At 41.1% G+C, this 26,149-nt stretch overlaps 2 protein-coding genes across 2 annotated transcripts; both read left to right on the forward strand.

Annotated features, from left to right (window-relative positions):
- The first annotated feature begins 7,182 nt into the window (after positions 1–7,182).
- Positions 7,183–8,324, forward strand: LOC121018363 (putative olfactory receptor 2B8). The gene has a single exon (XM_040457103.1). The coding sequence runs from the start codon at positions 7,229–7,231 to the stop codon at positions 8,186–8,188; it is 960 nt and encodes a 319-aa protein (XP_040313037.1). The 5' UTR covers positions 7,183–7,228; the 3' UTR covers positions 8,189–8,324.
- Positions 8,325–24,489: 16,165 nt separating this feature from the next.
- Positions 24,490–25,449, forward strand: LOC121018390 (olfactory receptor 10C1-like). The gene has a single exon (XM_040457125.1). The coding sequence runs from the start codon at positions 24,490–24,492 to the stop codon at positions 25,447–25,449; it is 960 nt and encodes a 319-aa protein (XP_040313059.1).
- The last annotated feature ends 700 nt before the right edge of the window (positions 25,450–26,149 follow it).

Here is a 26,149-nt window from a genome sequence, read left to right on the forward strand (position 1 = left end):
CATCCTCTTGCCCTTCTCACTCTCCGAGAGCAGAGCTGTTGACTTTTAACATTCCAAATGTTAAGTACCGCTGGCTGTGGGAGCTCACGAAGTCTACCCCTCCACTTTTTGCAAGCCAGACTCGGGGGCTCTACCTTGCTGGGCAGGCTGCCCCTCCAGCACCCCGGGTCCCTCCCACCAGTCCGTGTAGCGCATACCACCTCTCTGCCCTTCCCACCCTCTTCCCTGGGCCTCTTGTCTAAGCTTGGTTCCAGAGAGTCCGTTCTGCTGGTCTTCTGGCAGTTTTCTGGGTTATTTAGGCAGATGTGGGTGGAATCCGAGCGATCAGCAGGACACGTGAGCCTAGCGTCCTCCTATGCTGCCATCTTCCTTTTTCTTTCTTTCTTCTTTCTTTCTCCTTTCCTGACTGGTTTTTTCATATGATCTGTCTTACAGCATATAGATTTTTTTTCTTCTGCTTGATCATTTCTGCTATTACTTTTTTCATTTCATTAATTGTAATACTCAGCTTCAGCAATTTTATTTGGTTCTTTTTTATGATTTCTGTCTCTATTGAATCTCTCATTTTGTTCATGTATTTTTTCCAATTTCATTGCATTGTTTAACTCTGTTCTCTTGTAGCTCACTGAGCTTCCTTAAAACAATTATTTTGAATACTCTGTCAGGCAGTTCATATATATCCACTTCTTTGAGGTTGGTCACTGGAAAATTATTGTTCTCCTTTGGTGGTGTCATGACCCTTTGATGTTGCCTACTGCTTGAAGTCTGGTGTTTCTGTCTTTGCATTTGAAGAAGCAGTCACTTCCTCCAGTCCTTACTCACTGGCTTTGAGAGAGAGAGACCTTCATTGGTCAATCTAGCCAGGTATTATGAGGCTCTCAGAACATTTCTGTGGATGCTTCCACTCTTTACTTCCTGTTCTCCCTTGGCAGGTAGACAATTATTAAGATTGTATGTCTTCTTTTTGTGGTCAATCCCACAAAAGCATGCTGAGTGCTGATAACCTCCTGTTTGTTTTCCCTGGGCTGGTGCCCTGAAATGCTCATGTTTGTGAACCTTCTCCCAAATCAACAGAGTCACGCTGGCTTTCTGTGCTTCCTTGCTAGCCATCTGCAAAGGTCACACTCATCATCCATGGGAGTGTGATCTGGGAGTTGGCCATAGGGTGTGCAAGGGCTGTGCTTGAGGTATATAGAGCATTAGGGATACCCAGGGGTCAGTTTGGGGTCTCTGCAGATGAGGAAAGATGAATACTGAAATATACACACATGAAATAAATGATGTTTGGGATTTGTTCAAAAATAAGTATTGACGTGGTTAAGGGTTATAAATTAAACAAATTGGGCCATCTATTGATACTTTTTAGAAGCTCTCTGATGGATACATCAGATCTATTCTGATTATTCTCTTGTATTTGCTTATCTTTAAAAATTCCCAGTAAAAGTTAAGACAACTCTATTAAAAGAGTAAAAATATTAGTTACAGAATTGGAGAAAATATTTCTAGTGCATTTATTTTGTAAGTACATGTATCTAGAATATATAAAGAGCCCCTAGAAATCAGTAAGACAAAGATAAAATCTTATAGAAAAAAATGGATAAAAGAACAGACATTTTACAAAAGAGGGTATATAAATGGCTAATTTGAAAAGTTGTTCATCCTTTCAGTCATTTGGGAAATGAAAATTAAATCAAAATAAGATACCCCTTTCATGCCAAATAGAAAGGATACTGTTTTCAAAATCTGATGTTACCAATTGAAGAGGCTACGAATGGTAGAAATGAATGTTTATAAATGCTGGTGGGAGAATAAATTATCTTGACTACTTCAGAAACTAGTCAGCAGTTTGTACTAAAAATAAATAATCTCAATACCATCTAAGCCAGAAATTTTACTCCTAGGTATATACCCAAAGAAATGTATAAATTTGTTCACTGAAAGACATGTACAACTGGATATATCCATATTGTAATACCTACCAATACAACTTTCCAAATATAGTAAGAATAAATAGATTGTATCATATTCATAAATATAGAAGCATACAGTAATATGAATCAATGAACTAATGGTACATGTAAAAATATAGGTGAATCTTGCAAACACAATGTTGAGATGCAAAATAGTATATACCAGATGAATTCAATTATGTAAATTTCAAAACAAAGCAAATATGACTTATAATTTCAATAATAAAATCATGTTGGAGGGGCTAGTGACTTGGATGAGCCACACAGGGACCTTTTGACTTGGTAGATATATTCTCTCTTGGCTTACAAGAGTCTTTATACTCTCAAAATTCATTGATCAAAATTCATTGAGCTACACTTAGAAGTTTTACATTTTTCTGCATGTATAATTCAATGGGAAAAATGTAACAAGAAAGGTCAAACCACCCATGACAACCAAAAAAATTCCTTTTATATTGTTGCCAAAGGGCCAACCCCGTAATGTATAAAGAGCTCCCCAAAATCAAGAAGAAAAATATTTACAAGCTAATAGTGAAATGGGCAGCAGCATCTTCAAGTATGGGCAGATATTTCACAAATGGTTAAATGGCCTTTAAATATATAAAAAGAATATCAGTCTCATTCAAAATAAAAAATGCAAAATAAAATGGCAATAAGATACCATTTCTCAACTATCAGTTTGAAAAAGAAATCCAATTAACTAAAAATAAATGAATAAAAATAAAGACACATATCTTTAAAAAAATAAAATAGAGTATTTACAGCCCAGAAAAGAAAGAAAGAAAGAGAAACAAAATCCCAAAAGTTGACAATATACTATATTGGTGAGGCTCTAGGGAGAAGTAAATGATGTATTTCATCTTAAGCTCTAGTGACAAAATAACTCGCACAAAGTAAACACTAAATATTCACTTTAAGATTTACAAGTTAGGTATGTATAACTACCAAGAGGGACTATGGATTTAAAATTCAATCCAGAGAATATATTTTTTCCTACAATTCTCAGCCCTCAAGGAAGCATTGATTCCTTGTGGGAAAAAATAACTATTTCAATAAAATGATCCTAAGAAAGTTATAGTTGGATCTGAAATTTTCCTTGAAGCTGGAAAGTAGCTTAAGTGTTCATAAATATAGAGGTAGAAAAAAATCTGGGGAATAGCTAACTCTGAAATGCAGGATTTATTCTATAGGAAGGAGAGCCAAATGGCAGAATTCAGGAGGATTCATTTGCTTTGCAAACCATTTATGATACTACTTTTTAATATTTTCCCCATGGCCCAAACTCCTTCCTCCAAGAGTTTTGCTTAATTGCAAATGGGGGATTGGTTCCCTAATGTCAACATTTCTAACCCCAATCCTATAGTCACATTTCCTGAGGATTAAAAGACAGGGAGACCCCAGGTACCCCTGTAATATTTCAAACGGTGGAGAAGAGAAGGAGATTTCGGGGAGTGAAACATGACTTTGGACAATGCCACAAACCCAAGAGGTAAGGGCACGAGGGACATCAGAGACACTTTCAGAGCACAAGGAGCCTCAGTTCTGAGAGAGGGAAATTACTTTTACTGGTTATGCTCTCCTTGACCTTAGAGACTGAAATTTTTCCTTACTGGAGGTCATTTCGACAACAATGGGTTTGTCTTAGGGAAATGGGTTTGTCTTAGGCTACAGAGTACAGCAGAGGGAAGGGATGATCATGGCATGTGGATTAAAAATAATTTAGGAATAAAACTTATTTAGAGTAAAAGAAAAAGAATTGTGATAGTCAAATATTTAAGTAACAAGAGTAAAGTAAGGTGCTGAGTTTAAGTTGGACAATTGTTTTTTTTTTTTTAATTTTGGGATTGCTACTTATGGGAAGGTCTAACGACAGTTGTGGGAAATTATGCTGGGCAATTCTCTGGAAGCATGAGTGATCTCTTCCCCCAAAACAATGTAGACTTGGTAAGACGTCTGCTTAGAGGTTTGGGAAATGACCTCAATAATCAAGTGGATGAACCCCTATTTACCAAGGAACCATATTACTGCATGTACATGATTAGCAATCTGGAAATGATCACCAGTGGTTTAGGGACACTACAAACCCATTTTAGTGAATGAGTGAATTTAGTGAATAGTCCAGGAAGTTTGCTGGCATGCACGGTATTATTACACCCATTAGGCATCATAAATGATACAAAGAGATGCACTTTTTTTTCAGGACCATTTTAATTATGCCTCTTGGTCACCGCTCCTATTCTACTAAAGATAAGGAAAGAAAAAATATTTCACACTATTTGACACTAAGAAATTATGCACTTAAAAATATACTTTATACTAAGACAGCTTGAGGAAAATTCATTTCAAATGATTGTTGTGAGGTATTTATTTAATGTAATTTAGATGAATTAGGATGTAAACATATTTCTGAATACATCTTCATGATTCTTAGTCTTTGAAATCTGTCTCTTGTATTATTATAAAAGTTCTTTTTAACAATTATTGTTTCCAGGAAATGTCATTAAAATCAAAATTTTCCTTTTCCTTCCTTTCTTCCTTCCTCCCTGTCTCTCCTTCTCTTTCTTTCTTTCAAAAAGAGTAGTGAATAATATCCTTTGAAGGTGTGGACATTACAACTGGCTCAGACTAAATTATGAATTGGGTGAAACTTCAAGTTTGGAGACTTCATTTCTATTTTCACTGCCTTTCTTCCTTCAGGTCAACTTGTCTGGGTCTCAAAACCTCTCTGCACCATCTGAAGGTAGGACCCCTCCCCATACTCAGAAGCTTTTATAGGCTATGCGATAACTTCTCTTTTCCCTCATATCAAACAAATCACAATATGAGTGGTGAATGATGTATCTATGGTAACAGTGTACATTTTATCAGGATAATAATTTAACCCAAAGTACCTAAACTTTCATTATTCCTTCCTGCCTATAAAAGAATTCTGCATATTTGTACTATGGATATGATTAATTATAAATAAATTGATGACTAAAGTATTTTAGTGGTCATGGGGAGATACGTGCCACAATAAAAACAATTAGGATTTAAATCCTTTATTCTATCCACCTCTGTGCTGTTTTACATCAACTCATTGAATCTCCCTAACAACCCTCATGTGAAAATTACCTGAGTCAATTGTTCAAGGACAGTAAACTAATAGTATAAAAATAGAATATATGCGGCCTCTACTCTCAGTGACTGCCTCTTTGAATGATTTAATCAATACTCTGGAGTGAGAACATTTAAAGCACAAAATCAGTAGACTGTATAACAGTAAAAAAAATTAATAACAAGCACCAGGACTTCTAACATATACAATAGCAAGGCCATGGCATATAGCTCGGCAAGGACTATTCAGTATAACCAGAACAAAGTAGGATTACACAGGGCTGCTCCTTGGGCCAGGTGCCTTGTTTAACATCCAGTGTTTACTGGCTAATTATAAAAAGAACGCCTAATCATTGAATAAAATTTGGAAATGCAGAACACAATTATATAATGAAAACTATTAATAATCCCAAAGTCACAGATAATCTAAATTATCATTCTTGTAGTGTGCTTTCCAATGCTTTTGTATGCTTACATTTTCATATATTACAGCAATATTTGGAAAATATTTCGTATTTTATATTAGGCCTGCCCACATACTAAGACATTGTAAGCGTCATGAATAGGTATTACATATTTAAAATTAATTTTATTGACTATGTAATAGTCTAATCAATGGATACATGATCTTTGACATTTCTCTGTTCTGAAACATCAAGCTTATTTTTTCTAATTTTCCCATAATGTACATATGGCAATGATGTTTATCCTAGCACGTAAATATTTTTGTGCATTTAATCATACATCTAGAATGTTTTCTTAAGGAGGGGCTCCTGGGTGGCTCATTTGGTTAAGCGTCCGATTTTGGCACAGGTCATGATCTCATGGTTTGTGGGTTCGAGCCCTGTTGTCAGGCTCTGTGCTGACAGCTCAGAGCCTGGAGCCTGCTTCAGATTCTGTGTCTCCCTCTCTCTCCCCCTCCCCTGTTTGCACTCTCTTTCTCTCAAGAATAAATAAATATTAAAAAATTAAAAAAAAAAGAAGTTACCTTCTCTAAAAATTAAAGTGTTTATAAAAGCCCTTCACTCATGGAATCACTTCTTGACTGACAATTATTATCTTAATAGTAATACTTATATTTATGTGATGCATTGTTCGTTGCTCAAAGTTTGAGTATAACATTCCTGAATTATATATTTGCTTGATACATAAGGAAAATGAAGCACATGCCCAGCATGTGTGTGTGTATGTGCAAGGTCATATATTTGGTAATTATCACATCCAGGACTCACACTGGAGAATCTATATAATGTTCTTCACAGCTCTGTCCATTGTGTAATCACAGTTTCCAGAAAACAGAAGATTATATTATACTGAAGCTTTATTACAGGACAGCCTGTTTTGAAAATCTTTGTACTTGGAGGTGTGGCTTAATGGAAGGAACAGTGAGGCCATCCATGAATACCACACTTTTTTTTAGTTCATGATATTTGATACAAATACAAAAGTGTTTTTGACATAAGTAAACTAAGTGAAAATGTTTGTGCTATTAGTCCTAGCTGTGTTAACTCCTACTAATTACCCTTTGGCTAAATATCATGATAAATTAATTCCATGAGTGCATTACCTTGGGTCCTTGGGGTTTTAGCCATATTGACTTAATTACCAGGAGAAGAAAGGAGAATTTACCTTCACTGATGGTGACTTTCAAGGGTGGTAATTTTACATGCTATAATAGAAATCCATTAAAAATCAGCAAGAAAAATGAATTGAAATGAATTAAGTTAGAAAAAATTGAGTAAATTAGAGATTTATTGAAGCTCCAATGTCTCGGTTTCTCCCAATCCTAACAGATATGATACCTTCTTTCTGTAACAAATAATTAGTAATGCCTCTTTACTATCTTGATCTTTGCAATACTCCCACTTAGCAAACTAAATGAAGATCAAGGATTAAAACATGGTTGTTAAAAAAAAACAAAAACAAAACAAAACAAAACAAAACAAAACATGGTTGTTAAGATACAGATATGTAATTGTTAATTCTCATTATTCTTGCTGAAGTTATAAAATGCAGTATGTTAATTATTTTCTCTGTTTCACATCCCCTGCCCAGCTTCTGTGTTGCTTGTAAGTCCATAAGCCAGCATCAGGTTCTAACCACAGGATAACAAAGCTCCCAGGATTCTGACTGTGTTGTTTCTGGCAAGTAGTGTTCCAGAAATGGGAAGATTCAACAACACCTTTACTCACCCCGATGGCTTTGTTCTGGTGGGCTTCTCTGAATGGCCCAGACTAGAAATGGTTCTCTTTGTGGCTGTTTCCACCTTCTACATAATGACCCTCCTCGGAAATTCAGCCATCATTTTCTTGTCACACCTTGATCCCAGACTCCACACACCCATGTATTTCTTTCTGGCTAATCTCTCTTTCTTGGACCTCTGCTACACTACCTCCACTGTCCCGCAGATGCTGGTCAACATACAGAGCCACCGGAGAAACATCAGCTACACGGGATGCATAGCTCAGCTTTTCGTCTTCCTTGGCTTAGGATCCACTGAATGCATACTTCTCTCAATAATGGCCTTTGATCGTTATGTCGCTATCTGCCGGCCTCTCCATTACATAGTTATCATGAACTCTCGGCTTTGCCAACAAATGGCAGCGGTGGCTTGGGGAACAGGTTTCAGTAACTCCTTGGTGCAAACAGTGTTAACTTTCTTGTTACCTCGCTGTGGTCAATATCGGGTAGAGAATTTCTTCTGTGAGGTACCTGCCATGCTTCAATTATCATGTGTTGATACACGGACCAACGAAGTCGAGATGTATGCAGCTGTGGTCATCATAAAAGTTATCCCCGTTGGATTAATTCTGTTCTCTTATCTCAACATTGTCAGAGCAGTGGTTGGGATCCAATCTACTGAGGGTCGCAAGAAGGCCTTCAACACATGTGGGTCTCATCTGCTGGTGGTCGTTATGTTCTATGGCTCAGCTATCAGTGGTTATGCATATATGGCGCCCAAGAGCAATTCAGCCAAACTGAAAGGCAAGCTTCTTGCTCTCTTTTATGGACTTGTAACTCCAATGCTTAACCCTCTTATCTACACCTTGAGAAACAGGGATGTGAAGGGAGCAGTAAAGAAGCTACTGGGGAGAGAAGAGCAGGGGTGGAGCACGGCTTAGGAGAAGGTGGTTCCTTGCAATTCGTGTTCCTCACTCCCAGAATGCCTGCCATGGACGCCATCACCACGGTCCCAATAGCAGTGGCTGCCTGTTATTCCTATTACCTTTGTATTTCAGAGGAAATAAAATGCTGACTATTCTCCCCCTAAAATAATGAAAGAGCTCTAAAAATAGATAATGAATATTCATAGATTTTAGTAAAGTATTGCATTTGTTGCCATGCTGTCTTTTCCAATGAAGTCTTAAAATTAATAACCAAGTAAGTTTTCTTATCACACGGCACATTAAAACTGATGATTAAGGGGCTAATCTTGAGACTTGTTTAAAAAACAGGAAGAGGACTGTCTGAAATAACTACATTATGCCACAAAATTAGAAGAATGCCCTTATACTCAAGAGGGAACTTAATTTCCTCCACCCATATTTTCTTGTGTTGTCAGTATAGCTGTTGTACCTCTGACCTCATTTTAGTCAATATTAGAATGAAGCATCCTCAGGGAGCCACGTCCATGCTATGAGCATTGACACAGTTCTGGAAAAAAAGGTGTGGATGTGTAGAGAGCTCTCTGCAAGACCTCTGCCTGTTTGTTCATTTATCCAACCCTTCTAGCAGCCTCTTTTAGCATATTTTAAAAATTCAACATGTTCTCATATGGAAGTTTTTCCTCATGGCCAATATACAGACAACATGTATATCTCTCAGCAATGGCTTTTGATCTGAAAACACTTGTTTCCCAATCAGTATAAATTTTATTTTTGGTGCTCAATCATCTTTATCAGCATTCTCAGCAGGCAAAATAGAAAAATAGACATTTTTCTCCAAAATGAAAAGGAAGAAAGCATGTAAGTACTGCACACAGAATAGATATCCCCAATGCCATGTGTTTAAGGTTTTTTTTTTTTTAATTCTGGTTAGCTAATGTACAGTGTAATAATAGTTCCAGGTGTAGAATCTAGTGATAGAACACTTCCATACATCACCCAGTGCCCATCATGACACATGCCCTCCTTAATCCCCATCACCTGTTTCTCCCATCCCCCACCCAAAGTTCCCTCTGGTCACCAGAAGTTTGTTCTCTATAGTTGAGAGTCTGTTTCTTGGTTTGCCTCTCCCTCCCCAGTTCCGGTTTCATAGATGCTACATTTTATGCAACCATTGCTGGATGAAAGGCCTACCTCGAGGCAAGGATGTGTAGGCTTGACACAACCAAATATCTTGCATGTACTATGAAAACAGCCCAAACATCGAAAGAACATTCCTACTATCGATACGTCTTATTAAATTTTAATTACTTCTCTTCCTATCTTCTTCTGCAAGTTATGGTTTCACATTTGGAACAGAGGGAAAAAAATGACCACATCTTCATCTGGGTAAATTTACAGCAGAAGAATATGAAAACGCATCTACTCTCAAAGACTGTAATGTACAAGTTATTTTATTAGTGGCGACACACAGTGGTCCTTTCTACCTATGTCTGAGCAGTGGGTATATAGTTCAATTCTCCTGAAGAGTAGTGAAAATGAGCTGTTTGAAGATGTGACAAAATTTCTGACATCTTTTTCTATAAAGACTTCATTTTTGGAGGAGTAGATTTAGATCTACAGCAAAACTGAGAGATTCAGAGAGACCCCCGCCCATTCCCCTGCCCCTCTGCACACAGCCTTCCCCACTATCTACACCAGAGGGGACATTTGTTATAATTGATGGACCCACACTGATACATCATTATCACCCAAAGTCCATTATTTACATGAGGGTTCACTCTCAGTGTCCATTCTGTGGGTTTAAGATAAATACACAATGACATGTACCCACCATTATAGTATCATACAGAGTGTTTTCACTGCCCAAAACGTCCTCCGTGCTCCACCTGTTCATCCCTCCCTCACCCAACGCCAGGCAAACACTGAACTCTTTACTGTCTCCATAGTTTTGCCTTTTCCAGAATGTCATACAGTTGGAATCATTAGGGTATACAGCCTTTTCAGGCCAGCTTTTTTCACTTAATATGCATTTAAGTTCCTCAATGTCTTTTTACGGCTGGATAGCTCATTTCTTTTTAAAAAGTGATGAATCATATTCCACTGCGTGGATGGACCACAGTTTATTTATTGATTCACCTACTGAAGCACATCTTGGTCCTTGCTTCCATGATTTTTCAATTACGAATCCAGCTATGATAAACATCCATGAGCAGGTTTTTGTGAGAACATACGTTTTCAACCACTTTGGGTAAATACTAAGGAGTGTGACTGCTGGACCACACGGTAAGAGTGTGTTTAGTTTTGTGAGAAACCACCAAACTGTCTCCCAAAGTGGCTGCGCCATTTTGCATACCCACCAGGAATGAATGAGCGTTCCTATTGTTCCACATCGTCACACACACTTGGTGTTGTTTGTGTTCTGGATTTGGGTCATGCTAATTGGTATACAGTAGTATCTCACTGCTGCCTTAATTTGCGTTTACATAATGACGTATGATGTGGAGCATCTGTTCATACGCTGATCTACCATCTGTTCCTTGCTGAGGTTAAGGTTGTTGGTGCACTTGCTAATGAGGTTGTTCGTTTTCTTAATGTTGAGTTTTAATAGCTTTTTGTATATGTTGGATACCAGTCCTTTATCAGCTATGTCTTTTGCAAACATTTTCTCCCAGTCTGTGGCTTGCCTTCTCATTCTCTTGGTCTGTCATTCCTCTTCTATCCCAATATAAATTTCCTCATTTTTTTCTAATATGTATATGCTTGTGTGTGTGCCCTATGTACAGGTGTTGTATTTCAGAAGTGTATACAGGATGAGAAATCACATTTCAGACATTACAGACATTGTATTCCCAATCCTCTCTAAGGGATCATTACTATCCACCCTCCCTAAGCATTTACGTATCTTATGTTGTTTGTGACTTGATAGAGGGGGTAGGGAGTAGGTTTTGTGATTGAGTCTTGGTTTTTCAAATACACTGATCTTTTCTGGATTCTATCTTTATGTAAATAAAGTTGGTATTCAAGTTGTTTGGCAGAATTAAAAAGAAAAGTTAGTGGGTTTTACCCCCATTTACAGGCCTGATACGTATCACATGCAGAAAGGTAAGGGCTACCAAGCAGTGTCTATTCTGATAGTCTGTTGTGACCTCAGGATGTAAGAGGTGCAGGATGGAGTATTTCAAAGGATCTTGTGTGTGCATGGTCCCGAACTTTTAGGCTTCATTTCTTGGTCACATATGGTAACTATAACCCTGGGAAATTTCCATTAAAATGGTTGGTTCTTCAATTTTGTTGAATTTTTTTAAGCATAAGGGACCTTCCCTTCTTCTGAGACTTTTACAGCTACCCTTTATCAGATTAAGAAAGTTCTCTTCTATTGTTGGTAATGCTAGGTGTGTCTTTATGTTAACGTAAATGGATGCTGTATTTTATACAGCTTTTACTGTCTAAAGAGAAAAAAAAAGACTTCTACATCTATTGAAATGATTATATAATTTTCCCTTGTTATTTTTTCTAATATAATATATTCTGTTAACTGACTTTTTAACATTAAAAAGAACTCTGAATTCCTAAAATAAAATCAACTTTGTTATAGTCTGTTTTCCTTTTTATAAATTGCTAGATTAAAAATGCTAATTATTAGCTGGAATTTTAGATTATGCTCATGAGGGAGACAGGCTTGCAACTTTACCTTCTAATCGAAGTCAGAGGATTTGGATTACTTGATATGAAGATTTATTATAAAGAGACAGCAATTATGGTCTCTTATGGGTGTAGGAATACACACAGAAAACAGTGAAGTACAGTAGAGGATCTGGAAACAGACCCACATGAACCTGGACGTTAGGTTTATAAAGAACTTGGCAGTGGAGAGGGGGCATGGCGATATTTAATAAGATAAATAGTACTTTGTCTATCCACATAAAATAAATATTGACACTTTGCCTCAGAAACTACTTCCCCATAGAGTTTAGATATTATAAATTTGAATGGCAAAATATTAAACCATCTGGGAAAATAACCCTGAAGAATATGATCATGATCTTGGGGTCAGCAAAAGTTTAAAAAAACCTAATGCATAAGTAGCACTAACTATAAAGGCAGTAACTGATAAATTAGACCACATTAATTCTAGAAACTTCTGCTAATCACAAGATACCGTTAAGAAAGTGAAAAGGCAAACCACAGAGTGAGAGAAGATGTTTATAATACAACTTCAAAAGCTAGACCAGAATATATAAATACTTATAAATCAATAAGAAAAAGACAAATGACCTAATGAAAAATGTCCTGAAGTGCTTCACAAAAAATGAAATGACCGATCAATATACAAAAAGATATTCACCTACATTAGTCACCAAGAAAATGCAAATTAAACTCACAGTTCAATACCGTCGCATGCTTACAGGGTTACCTAAACTAAAACAGACTGATAGTTCCAAGTGTTGGCAAACTGCATAGATGGAATTCTCATCCATGGCTGGTGGGAGTCCAAGTGGCTCGTCCATCTTGGAAACCAGTAGGCAGTGCACCTACTAAAGCCTAGCGTATGCATATCTTAGTACCCAGGAATTCTGCTGCTACAGATACGCAGAAAATAGCTCAACTAAAATGCTTATGCAAACAGTATTAATAATAAAACCAAATAGAAATTGCCAACTATTCATCAGTAGTAAAGTAGATCGATAAAATTGTAATATATCCATATATATAATACCATACAGCAACGAAACAAAGCCTCGCTACCTGCAACATCCCAGGTGAATCTCAGAAACAAGTCAGATGGAAAGATTAGTACTACATGTTTGGACGCACGAAAATTTCAAAAACAGGTAAAACAAACTTTGTAGACATCTGGATGATGATTACCTTTGGGGAGGAATGTGGAAACAGCAAATGGGATGGATATGAGGGGGTCCGGAGGTGGGGTAACATTCTAGATTTCCATTTGGAAGTGGTTGAATGTGTTTTGTTCCCACTTTGTGGTAATTCAGTTAGGTTTAGTGTTTTCTTCATTATGTATGTTATACTTTATAAAACAATTAAGACTCCATGTCAAATGGGATAAGCTGATAGTATACTGTTACTTGTAAAACAAACAGGACGCCTTTGCATTTCAAGAGGAATATTTTCATTATCTCCCTCTTTATGAAGACAAGGAATACTGATCTGTTTGCTAAAAAAAAACCTCTTGGGGCGCCTGGGTGGCGCAGTCGGTTAAGCGTCCGGCTTCAGCCAGGTCACGATCTCGCGGTCCGTGAGTTCGAGCCCCGCGTCAGGCTCTGGGCTGATGGCTCAGAGCCTGGAGCCTGTTTCCAATTCTGTGTCTCCCTCTCTCTGCCCCTCCCCTGTTCATGCTCTGTCTCTCTCTGTCCCAAAAATAAATAAACGTTGAAAAAAAAAATTTTTTTGAGAAAAAAAAAAAAAACCTCTTATTTATAAAAATTGAAAATTTTATCAACTCTTGTGCACATTAGATCCATAAAAGTAATAGAACATGATTTAAAATAGAAACCAAAGCGTTCATGTACAACAAAGGAAATAAAGACGTGCCACTAAATATCATTAGATCACTCCAGAATCCTCACTGATGAGAAATCCTAGTAGTGACCTGATTCCCTTTGAACTTGGTGAGATATCCTTCTGTGCTCATGTCCCTTAACATAGTGACATTGGTTTCCATCAGTTTTTTTTTTTTTCAACATTTATTTATTTTTGGGACAGAGAGAGACAGAGCATGAACGGGGGAGGGGCAGAGAGAGAGGGAGACACAGAATCGGAAACAGGCTCCAGGCTCTGAGCCATCAGCCCAGAGCCTGACGCGGGGCTCGAACTCACGGACCGCGAGATCGTGACCTGGCTGAAGTCGGACGCTTAACCGACTGCGCCACCCAGGCGCCCCTCCATCAGTTTTTTATTAAAAGATGAGCTGGCTTAAGGTTTGGGAAATACTAAATGTTGATTTACACAGCTATACAAAACCCTCATTGTCCTGAATCAATTTGTCCAATTTGCAATGACTTGACTTATCTTACGTAAGGAGGCGTGAAGGAGCACGGATTCCAACTCTTTCATCATTTAAAGACTTTAGCAAACCAAAGAAGGCTGAATGTGAGAGACCGGGGATTCAGTTTCTTTTCATTTTTGTTAACACCAATACAATTTTGTTACAATACAATACAATTTTGTTAACACCAAAAATATCTGTTGGAGAACCTGGGATGCTACGATACACTTTGGCACACAAACTCCATTTTGCACACCGACAATTATTGGGCCTGCCCTGAATCTACATTTAAAAAGTCAGAGTGTTGCGGGGAGGAACAGAGTCCTGAGCTTCAGGCTGGGAACACTCACAGTCGTACAGACACAACGCACAGAGAAGATTCAGCAAAAGTCAGAGAGACAGAAGACTAAACCTCTCACCCTGGGACTCCCGGGCCAGAAAACAGCCCTGCTAGACAGACAAGAGTCCTCACACAAGTTAGCACACGCACTTACACACCGAACGAATCAGATTCACCCTTCGCCTGGCTGCGGCCGGATTCCCAAGATCTGTCACTGGACAGAAATCACTTAACACTCGAAATGCAAAGGTCACGACTGAAAATCCGGTCTGCTGGCACCACTGCGGACACGACTGGCTGTGCACCATCAAAACATCAACGGAACGCTAACTTGGCCAAGACTCAGGTGTACATGCAAGACCTAAAACAGCTCAACCGGGAAACTCACCAGAACAGACTCGGGAGGGTGGCTGCAGCCGAGGAGGTCCCCTGCAGACCACCTGTTTCCGTTGGTCCAGCGTGGGGTCCAGGGGCGCGGCATCGCAGGGACCTCCAGGGATGCACTGCTAATTAGCTCAAAGACGTCCAGCTAATCAACGGCACACTATGTATACCGGAGATCAATCAGGGGACTGATTTAACTCGGCAAGGCCAACACTTAACAGAAGAGAAAGGGCTGAGACCCGAGCAGGTTGACTGGGGACATCCTGGACTGGTCACATCTGCACTGCAGGTCAACAACTGGCTGGCAGGTGACACAGGTGTGTGTCAGGAGACGCAGCAGAGAGACGGCAGGAAGCAGTGTCGGCTGCCTGTGGGTCTGGTCCTGCAGCCGGCAGCCAAGGTCCTCTGGTTCGGGCTCCCTGTGCCCAGTCTTCAGCGCGAACCTGGCCAGGTCGGTGCCCTGCGACAAGCCAGCGTCAGGACGCGGCCGACCCGCATTGAGACGGGAGGTAGGGTGTGCGCGCATGCGTGTACGTGCGCGTGCGTCCTGTGTGTCCTTGTGCGTGCGCGCGAGTCCTGTGAGTGCGTGAGCACGTGTGCGCGCGTCCTGTGAGTGTGCGTGCGTCGTGTGCATGCGTGTGCGCGTGTCTGTGTGCGTGGGAGACAGTGTCACGTGTGTGTTGTGTGTCGTACGTGGGGGAGCCGTGCGCATTCAGGAGGAGGGTAAGGATACAAAACTCACAGCATGTGGTGACATATGGACATATACAAGTGGGGATTAATTATTGCCCAGTTCTTCCAGCTTGTGTCGTCTTTTTCTTGGAGATCCACCCTGTTTCGTCAACGGCATCTTGTAAGATTATGAGTAAAATAAAGAGATTTTTCCTAAACAAACATCTTCGCCCCCCTTCTAGCAGTCGCCCACAGAAACTAGCAAATCAGGGTCAGGCAGTTTTTGAAAAAGATCCACATAATTATTCAGTACCCTACCCTGACACGTGCATTTGTCAACATCGTGCTAACGCAGGCTTCGCGGAAACAGCGTAATACTGGTTTCAGGTGTACTATGTAGTGACCCATCACCTACAACCCCTGATGCTCCGCCCGGTGTCCTCCTCCATCCCCATCAGCCATTTCCCCATCCACCCCTCCCCTCTGGTGGCCGCCAGGGTGCTCTCTAGAGTTCAGAGTCTGTTTTATGGTTTGCCCTCTCTCTTTTTTCCCTCTATGTTTATCTGCCTGCTTCTTAAATTCCACACATGACTGAAATCATTTTGCTTAGCCTAACACCCTCTGGCTCCATTCAAATGGATATGTTTTGAATAAACTGATAACCTTCACTCATTCTATTAAACTGCTTTCCTCTCCATTTCTCCTTCCCTCATAAAATTGCTTATTTGAAACATATATTTAAGCATAAAGCTATACAATTACATATAACAATGCTAATTAAAAAGCCAAATATGAACAAATACAAACTAAGTAACTAGTAGTGTGTATTACTCTTCCTGGAATAAGTATCTTTTTTCTTTGGAGAGCATATTACTTGGGACACTTTAAGGATTTGAATGCGTTATGTTAGAGGCTCTGCTACTACGTACAACTCCTACTTAGCAGTGCACACACCCGCGTATTTTAGGGGAAAGACCATGCTAGCACTTCTCCCAGACAGGCTGTGCACCTGTGCCAAAACATTCTGTAGCTCTGAACACCCGCCTTTATTTTCTTCTCTCGTCCCTTCACTTCCAGCCAGGTCTCCTTCCACAAAACTCTCCCTTTTAACTCAACTTGCTACTAACTTCCTTAGCATTCTTCCAGTGCTAAGGCCATTTAATGATACTTAAAGTAATGTCCTTCGATTAGAAAGCTCTAACAAGCACGTTTGCTCCTTCGTGCTGACAGATGGAGAGGGGCAAAGTCCTGTGTCCAGGATAGAAAGTCCACAGAATCCCAGCAGCTTTCCTCACCTTACCCGAACCACCTGCTTGAGAGGTTACCACTGAATCTGGGGCGCATAGTGAAAGATTCCCAAACACCTGTGCCTTCTTAACAAATACAAGTTTACACATCTCACACAATGAAGTCCACTTTGCCCAGAATTCGCGTCTCTCTGGCCTTCTGTTCCAACGTCCCCCAGCTTTGGAGTTGTCCTTTGTGTGCAAGGTGTAAGCCTGGCTGAAGCGGATGTCACACTGGGCTCCCGGGCCACAGGATGGACAGAGAGGGGCAAAGGAGGGCAGTCTCCCTCCTTTCAGGAAACCTCTTGGTCATACCAACCTGCCTCTGTTTGCATCTTCTCGGCCAGAGCTAGGTGTGGGTGCACCTCGCTGCAAGAGAAGCTGAGAAAAGTTCCTGAACCAGAGCATTTGCCACAAATAAAGTCTGTATTCTGTTACTAAGGGGGAGAATGTTGGAGAGGACAGCTGTCTCGTCCTGTATGGAGAAACCTAATAAAAACCCCTTGGCTCTGTGTTTGAATTAGGGAGTGATAACTGTAGGAGAACTACATTTTAATCACATTCAAGCTGTCAGGTTGTAATTCAAGAGGACTTAAAGCAAAAAGTACAAACCAGAATGTATACTTGGGATGTAAGCACTTGTGTGAGGTTCCCATGAACACGTTCTCACTTCACCTGAGAGGGCTCCCACCAGGAGAATTTTCTACCGAAATGACACTTTATCCTTTCCTATGTCTCCTTGCCTTTGTATCATGACAATAATAGGAACGTAGTACCTTACCCACTTTTCTGTAGCATTTAAGTAAGAAGCATTCAGTACCTTACAGTTTTTTCCTGTAAATCTGTATTTACAGTTTTATTTATCTATCCTAATATATATCCTTTGACCTTTGATGATTTTATTATTTCCTTTGATAGAAAAAAGTAGACACTTTGTCAAACTCATGTAACAAGATTGCTATGATTTATTAATTTGAGTTTTTTATAATAGTTGGAATAAATAGTATCTGCATCGATGTAATATGACATGAATGTTCCTTATGTAGTTTTCATAATTGTTTTTCATGAGTTTTGTTCAATCAGACAAAAAATTGAAATCTTAATATTTTATACTAATGGAGTTGTCAAAGATTTGGTTGCAACAGTGCATTTCATGGAATTCATATCATGCTTTGTACACAGACTGGGGTAGCAGTTACCCATAATATAGCTTTCATTATAACTATTGATTTTTTTTTTGTCTTTTACTTTTACTTCTTTTTTTTTTAATTTTTTTTTCAACGTGTTTTATTTATTTTTGGGACAGAGAGAAACAGAGCATGAACGGGGGAGGGGCAGAGAGAGAGGGAGACACAGCATCGGAAACAGGCTCCAAGCTCCGAGCCATCAGCCCAGAGCCTGACGCGGGGCTCGAACTCACGGACCGCGAGATCGTGACCTGGCTGAAGTCGGACGCTTAACCGACTGCGCCACCCAGGCGCCCCTACTTTTACTTCTTTATCATTTACCTGTTAGCATTTACCTGTTAGCTTTTACCAACAGTTAGAGGAATTGCCCGTGACAATTCCTGAGAGGCAGAATCACACTGTTCCCTGAGAGTCTCCAGTGAAAAGAAATCTGCCTCCTGGGGGAGGAAGAAGGCTAAGGATCCAGAACCAGAAGAATCCAAATATAACTGTTCAAGCTCTGTTGTTTTCCAGGAAGGAGGAAGGCTCAACTATATCATCATGTAATTGGCACAGCCTTGTGTGCATTCATAGGGGGCAGCGGGAGCGTGGAGGGCATTGCTGGAGGGACATGATCCCATGAGACACAGAGGTGTCCTGAGAGCCGGGAGGTGCTGAGCACAATCCAAGCCTCTGGATGAACAGTCTTAGAGGATCCACAGACTTCCAGCATCTGGATTTTGAGAGGTTGTAAGGGGAGGGTGCAGAGGAAACCAGGCAGTGGCCATAACCACCTAGTCTTTCCCCCAAACGTTATGATTAAAGGAATGTGGCATAAGTGGATGTTTCCAGAGGACAGGCTGGAGACAGTGGGTTAAAGTGTGGAAACGGAGAGCCAGCACCTGCAGCATTTTCCTTCTGAGCACTATTTAATCAGCTATTTCTTCCATCTCCAGAGAGTGGAACAGTCTACCCAGTTTGCCAGTATTCCTGTCATAAAACTGCTGTGAGTTGTTCTAAATTAATTCCTTCATAGGAAATGGAAATACCTTATTGTTGGGGAATGAACTACCTAGATTGTCCTGTACACGTTAACCCAATCAAATGACAAAATAGTTTCTGCTGTGTTATGGTAAGGCATCACCTCAGGTCCTAGAAGAAGCGACTACGGGGAAATTGTGGAAAGCAATGGTTAACCACCTCCGTAATCCATAACGAGCCGTTTACATAGGTTGTATCTACTATGCAGACATTTTAGAAATGGAAACTTCATTGTAATGAACATTAATACTTCTGAGTGTTTCTTGTATGCCAGGCACTGTGCTGTTTCAGATACAGTGTCTAATAATGTATAACAAGTTTTCCTTTGGTTGATTGGAAAAAAGAAATATTTTGTTATGAAAATGGAGATTAATAAGAGAATGAGTCAGTCAAGGAACATTTCTCATTATGTGGAGATAAGCCAATCATCTTGTGCTGGGTTATTTCCAAAGCAGAAGTCTATAGAGAGTGTTTGTCTTGGCTTTTAGGACTGGGCATGAAAATCACCTTATTTCCCTCCTACTTCTCATACATCCACCTATCACTGAAAGTCCATGTCGAAGTGTGAACCTTCAGAATCTTGCCAGTGTCCAAGGGCCACTTAATCTGATCACATGGAATAGGAATCTATAAGTAGAATTTATCACGGGGCATGAAACTTGGATATCTTTAGGTTATATGACGTTACTATCTGCTTGATCACACCCTTCATAAGTTACTCTTATAGACTGATAATATAGTTATATATTATATGGCATATATTTATTTTGTATATGTTACAATTTAACAATAGAGAATGATAACAACAGAAAATACTCCATGCAGTGTCCTAGGAGCTCATTCATTGTTTTAGAAGACAAGAGATTTTAATGCTGATTAATTGCATTTTCATGGCCATTTCTTACTTTTTATTCATGGTCTGCCTCCACAGTGCCTAGCAAGAAAGCTAGGAAGGCCTCATCATCCTGCCTTTACGTGAAAATGATGAGTCAGAAACTTTAAGCCAAGAAAAGGTGTCAGGTGAGAGCAGAAGCGACGTGCAAACTCGGCTGCTGTACGAGCTGGAGGCCCTTTCTGCTTCCAGTTCTTCACTGCACAGCAGTGATCGGTGTACGTAAGGCTGGTCTCCACCACATGGGCCTCAGGTCCCCAGACTAAGGCCAACACAGTAAATCCTGAAAACAGCAGGATTTGTGATTTAAACAATCGGATTTTACCTGCTTCAGTATCAGGCCAAGTGACAGAGAGGGAGGGAAGAGACTGCATTTGGTTGTACCCTCACCTCCAGAGAGTCCTGTACATTCATTGTTATATGATTTAGTATTTATTTCCAGGCAGAGTGCCACTCTTTGTTCAACAGTTAGAAACGCTCACAGACCTTTGCTGCCTCTGTTATCCTGTTTCTCCAACTGTCTCTGAACTTGTGAGGTTTTAAAATGTCCTATCATAGGATGACTTTTTTGTTCATACTGGGAGTCCAAAGCACAACAGCTGTCATAGCACACGTTAGGCCGTGTGAGCGGCCCCACTGCGTGCCGTCCACCCCCAGCATTGCCCGACTCCTAGCCCCAAAACAGGCCCAGCATTTCCTGTCCGCTGTCCAAACGGGGTGGGACATTTAGGAAAGGAGACCATCAGGATGTCACTGCTTGAGAAGCAGTCAGACGTTGTCCTTCTCTGCTGGGGACTTTCCGCCTGGTCCCTCCATCAGCACCACTCAGGAAACTGCTGTCTTCCCAATATGAGGGAAGATGTGCAGGGTAAGAGGCCTGTGCACGTGTCTAACTGACAAATGGACTGACACCTTCCCCACAGGCAGAGTTTTCTGTCTATAGACGCTGACTGAAGAGTCAGGAAATTCAAGAAAATGTTTTGGGTAAAAACAAACAAAGATAAGTACGTCATTGTCTGTTTTTGTTGCCTCAGGCTTCACTGAATTGTGTGCTTTCATGGGAAACATAGATGTTAAAAACAATTTCAATGCAAGAAAAAGGTTTATAAATGCTTTAATATCTGTATAAGTACATTATAATAGACTACTTGATGTGGGAGCCCCTGTCATTACACAGAGTTGTTATTTCTTATTTCCCAGTCTTAGATCAGATCACTTGTTCCCATCCTTAACTTTGGGCCTTTTGCATAGCTCCATGGACACCCAAATTAGTAGATTAAGACGATCCACAACATAACTATTTTTTCTTAGGACATAACACTCAGGAGGCATCTTTATGTGTGTATGGGTGTGTGTGTGTTTTCTGCTGTTCCTCTTTCCATCATGGCAGGTGCACAGCAAAACATGACATGGGGATGAAGAAGAGGCAGGAGAAATGACCAGGGATGGATGAAAATCCCACAAGAGGGAGTGTGTGTGAGGGTAAATCTATGGTGACGAACACCACAGTGTACCTGGACTCAGCCGCTGCCATGGCCGATGCTCACTGCGCATTGAACCACTTTCTAGGTGCTTTTATGGGAATTAACTCAATCTCATAGCAACCCCATTAGGGACATACCACTGTCACCCCCTTTTATAAATGGGAAAATTGAGGAACAGATAGTTCCAGGAAATGTTGACTTTGACCCAGCCCTAGATGGCTGCATTAGGATTTGAACCCAGATAGAATACCTCCAAAACACTCGTGATTACTATGCTACTCGGTGTGGATTGGAATGTGTGTTTCTGTGTGTGGGTGTACGTGTGTATGCAAGAAGGTGAGTGCACCTCATGCACTTGTCTATCCACAATAACGTGCAACCTCAGGAAGCGCTTTTGTGTTACGTGTGCCGGCATCACACGTTACTGTGCGATAAACAGTGATGTGTTATGAACAAATGTACAAACAGGATCTCAGGTGACACTAGAGCAGATAGAGTCCAGGCCGACAGGCATGCGACCTCCCTGCTCTCCCGCCCCTGGGATGGCAGACCTGGCCTGGAGCTTTGACTCATGACGTTTCCAAAGAACAACCCAAAGTGGTGCAGGACATCCACAAACGGAACGAGGGCTATTTTGCCGGGAGTTGATGTTCCTAGATTGAGAGAAAGGTGACGGTCACATTTGGGACATTTGAAGGAGATGAGATTTATCATAGCTAGCCTCAGAAAACAGACTCAGCACCCGTGGGCAGAAAAGTAAAGCTGAGCGTTCAAGCTTTTCCTCGTTACACGAGAACTTATTCATTAGTAAGTGTGGTGCGTGTAAGAGGTAAGTAAATACAATTAGTTTCTTTTAAATGTTTATTTATTTATTTGAGACAGAGAAGGGGGGGGGCAGAGAAAGACAGAGAATCCTAAGCAGGATCTGCACTGTCAGTGCAGAGCCCAACGCAGAGCTCGAACTCACGAACTGTGAGATCATGACCTGAGCCTAAATCAAGGGTCAGACACTTAACCGACTGAGCCACCCAGGCGCCCTGATAAATACAATTCTGCACTCCGTGTCTGTGTCTGAGGCTCCGCTCAGGAAGAAATGAGCAGTTGCCTTGGAGGAGTGTGAGTTACCAGGTGGTGGGAACACACGCAGGGACATGTCCACACCCACTGTGGGGACAGGGCAGAGCAGGAGTGAGGAAGAAGTTTCCAGAGAGGAGAAGATGCATCCTGCAGCCTGAACGCAGTGGGCGGTCCACTTCACTGACTGTCCACTTCACTGGGTGGACAGTCAGGGTGGCAGAGGTCAAGTCCCTGCGAGAAAATCAGCACAAAGGAAACACGTGCAAGAAAGGTGCGAGTGCGTGTGGTTTGATAGGACAGTCACAGGAGGCCTCTGGTTAAGGGGCAAACGTCTCTGTCATAGTCACTGAGCCAATCCATGGGTTTGCATGAATGACGTTAATAAGACATCTGAATTGTAACTTGAAGGCAGTGGTCATTTAGCAAAGAATCCTGTGACAGGGAAAGCCTGGCAGATGAGAAGAATCACCAGGAGAATAGTCTGTTGCTTCAATGCAGTGAACGCAGCATGCAGTGTAGACGTGGTGTGAGAGTGGATACGGGCTCCTGCTGTTCCCACAGAGCCCCCAGGACACACTGGCTTTAATTCTCTGCAGTACAGCAGTTATTTATTTACTGGATAGCTATTAAATCTCTACTTTCTTTCACTGAATAAGTCCCATTTGGGAAGAAATGGGTTGTTGTTTTTCATTGTTGAATCTCAGGACTTGCAGCAGGAAAGGCAGAATCTCTGTGCTCAGTAAACACGTGCTGAGTAAGTGTGTGAAGGACTCAGTGACAACAGAAATGTGGAAAAGAAAGGATTGGTACAGAGGACCTTTGGTGGTATCTGAAGACTGATTAACAGACTGGATGAAGACAGAAATGAGCTGGAGTTAATTTTTTTTCCAACGTCATGCTTGGTGACCAGGTGTATTTTTTTTTTTTTTTTACCAGAAATAACCTTTTATTCAATAGGATACAATAAAATGTATAAGAACATTGGAAACCACTCACCTGCCTCTGGCCCCATAAAATACTTATGATAAAGCTCAGTGATTAAATGTATGGGAACTCCATGAATAAAACAGAAGGAAATTTGTGCTGTGCTCTTGGACGGCCAGAGAAGATTCTGCTAAGAGCAAATCTTCACTAATTAGTTTATGAGTTAGACTTTTTTTTTAAATAGTTTATTTATTTTGAAATTTACATCCAAGTTAGCATATAGTGCAACATTGATTTCAGGAATAGATTCCTTAGTGCCCCTTACCCATTTAGCCCATCCTCCCTTCCACACCCTCTCCCGTAACCGTTTGTTCTCCATATTTAAGAGTCTCTTATGTTTTTGTCCCCCTCCCTGTTTTTATATTATTTTTGCTTCTCTTCCCTTACGTTCATCTGTTTTCTCTTAAAGTCCTCATATGAGTGAAGTCATATGATTTTTGTCTTTCTCTAATTTCACTTAGCATAATACCCTCCAGTTCCATCCATGTAGTTGCAAATGGCAAGATTTCATTCTTTTTGATTGCCAGGAAATACTCCATTGTATATATATATACCACATCTTCTTTACCCATTCATCCGTTGATGGACATTTGGGCTCTTTCCATACTTTGGCTATTGTTGATAGTGCTGCTATAAACATTGGGGTGCATGTGCCCCTTCAAAACAGCACACCTGTACCCCTTGGATAAATACCTAGTAGTGCAATTCCTGGGTCAGACTAGATGAAGACGGAAATGAGCTGGAGTTAATGTTTGTTTTCAATGTCATGCTTGGTGACCAGGTGTATTTTTGAGCAGATCAGCTGGTATGGTGAACACAGAGTAGGATTTGGTTCATAAAGGCGTGAGGGCAAGTGTAACTTCCAAACTTTGAGTTTTAGATTTGCAGGTAAGAAATGTACCTACCTGGCGTACTAGCACTCTTTAGAGGTAGATTTACATTTATATTGAACGAATCCTCGCCTGCTGACCCCTTCCCAGGTCATGAACCTCAGCTGTTCCCAGTGGCAGGACAACAGCGAGCCCGTCAAGCACTTTGCATTCGCCAAGTTCTCTGCCGCTGCCGAGCAGTGCTTGCTTCTATTCACCCTCATCCTGCTCATGTTCCTCGCCTCCCTGACGGGCAATGCTCTCATAGCCCTGGCCATCTGCACCAACCCCACCCTCCACACGCCCATGTACTTCTTTCTGGCCAACCTGTCTCTCTTGGAGATTGGCTACACGTGTTCGGTCATACCCAAGATGCTTCAGAGCCTTGTGAGTGAGGCCCGGGGCATCTCCCGCGAGGGGTGTGCCACACAGATGTTCTTCTTCACGCTGTTCGCCATCAGTGAGTGCTGTCTTCTGGCGGCCATGGCTTTTGACCGCTACATGGCCATATGCTCCCCACTACACTATGCAACACGAATGAGCCGTGGGCTATGTGCCCAGCTGGCCGTGGCTTCCTGGGCAGTGGGTTGCGTGGTAGGCTTGGGCCAGACCAACTATATTTTCTCCTTGAACTTCTGTGGCCCCTGTGAAATAGACCACTTCTTCTGCGACCTCCCCCCTATCCTGGCCCTTGCCTGCGGGGATACATCCCATAATGAGGCCGCGGTCTTTGTTGTAGCCGTTCTTTGCATTTCCAGCCCATTTCTACTGATCATCGCTTCCTATGGCAGAATCCTAGCTGCCGTGCTGATCATGCCCTCACCTGAAGGCCGCTGGAAAGCTCTGTCCACCTGCTCTTCCCACCTGCTTGTAGTGACGCTCTTCTACGGCTCAGGGTCTGTCACCTACCTGAGGCCCAAGGCCAGCCATTCGCCAGGAACAGATAAGCTCCTAGCTCTCTTCTACACAGTGGTAACCTCCATGCTCAACCCCATCATCTACAGTTTGCGGAACAAGGAGGTCAAGGCAGCTCTCTGGAGAACCCTCTGGAAAAAAGCTTTAACTCACGGGTAGGTACCGAAGGACTGTGCAGATCTGCTCTTTGAAAAGAGGCACACACAACCCAAGAGGAAAGAAAGAAACATACACTGTGAGCCCTGCAGCCTGTGTAAGGACCTTCTGTGATAACACTCCGAGCCCTGCAGCCTGTGTAAGGACCTTCTGTGATAACACTGTGAGCCCTGCAGCCTGTGTTAGGACCTTCTGTGATAACAGTGGCTGCAATTTTGGAGACACCTCTGTACTCACAGCCTAAGTTCTGATTGCCAAATTCTGGAAGGAAGTTGGCTACCAAACATTTTTAATATGTGAGTCCAACACTAGACAGGTTTTCCAAAATATGTTAGTCTAGACTTAGTGTATAAATTGCCAGATTATATCTCAGAAGTCTGGCAAATTCTCATTCTGCAGTCTTAGTCATTTTCCAGTCCCCGAGGGTCCCATCTGACTCTCTGCCCTAGTCCCTGGGGAAAGTGTTCCCACATATGTCTGCCCCACATGACTCTCAAATCCCTAATAACTCCATGAAACACATTATTTCCTTCCATAAAAAATGTTTTAAGCATTCCAACTGTAATTATTGTTACATGACATGGAATTAATTCTTTCTGTGAGTTGCGTGTACTATAAAATATGTAAGCATGCAAAAAAAGAAAGCAAACACATTTCAGAACATTAAAAGAAAAAAGTGGGAAATTTTTATCAGTCTCCATGG

The sequence above is a fragment of the Herpailurus yagouaroundi genome, unplaced genomic scaffold (assembly GCF_014898765.1).
Source record: "Herpailurus yagouaroundi ecotype Mexico unplaced genomic scaffold, PumYag 219, whole genome shotgun sequence".
Classification (NCBI taxonomy): Eukaryota; Metazoa; Chordata; class Mammalia; order Carnivora; family Felidae; genus Herpailurus; species Herpailurus yagouaroundi.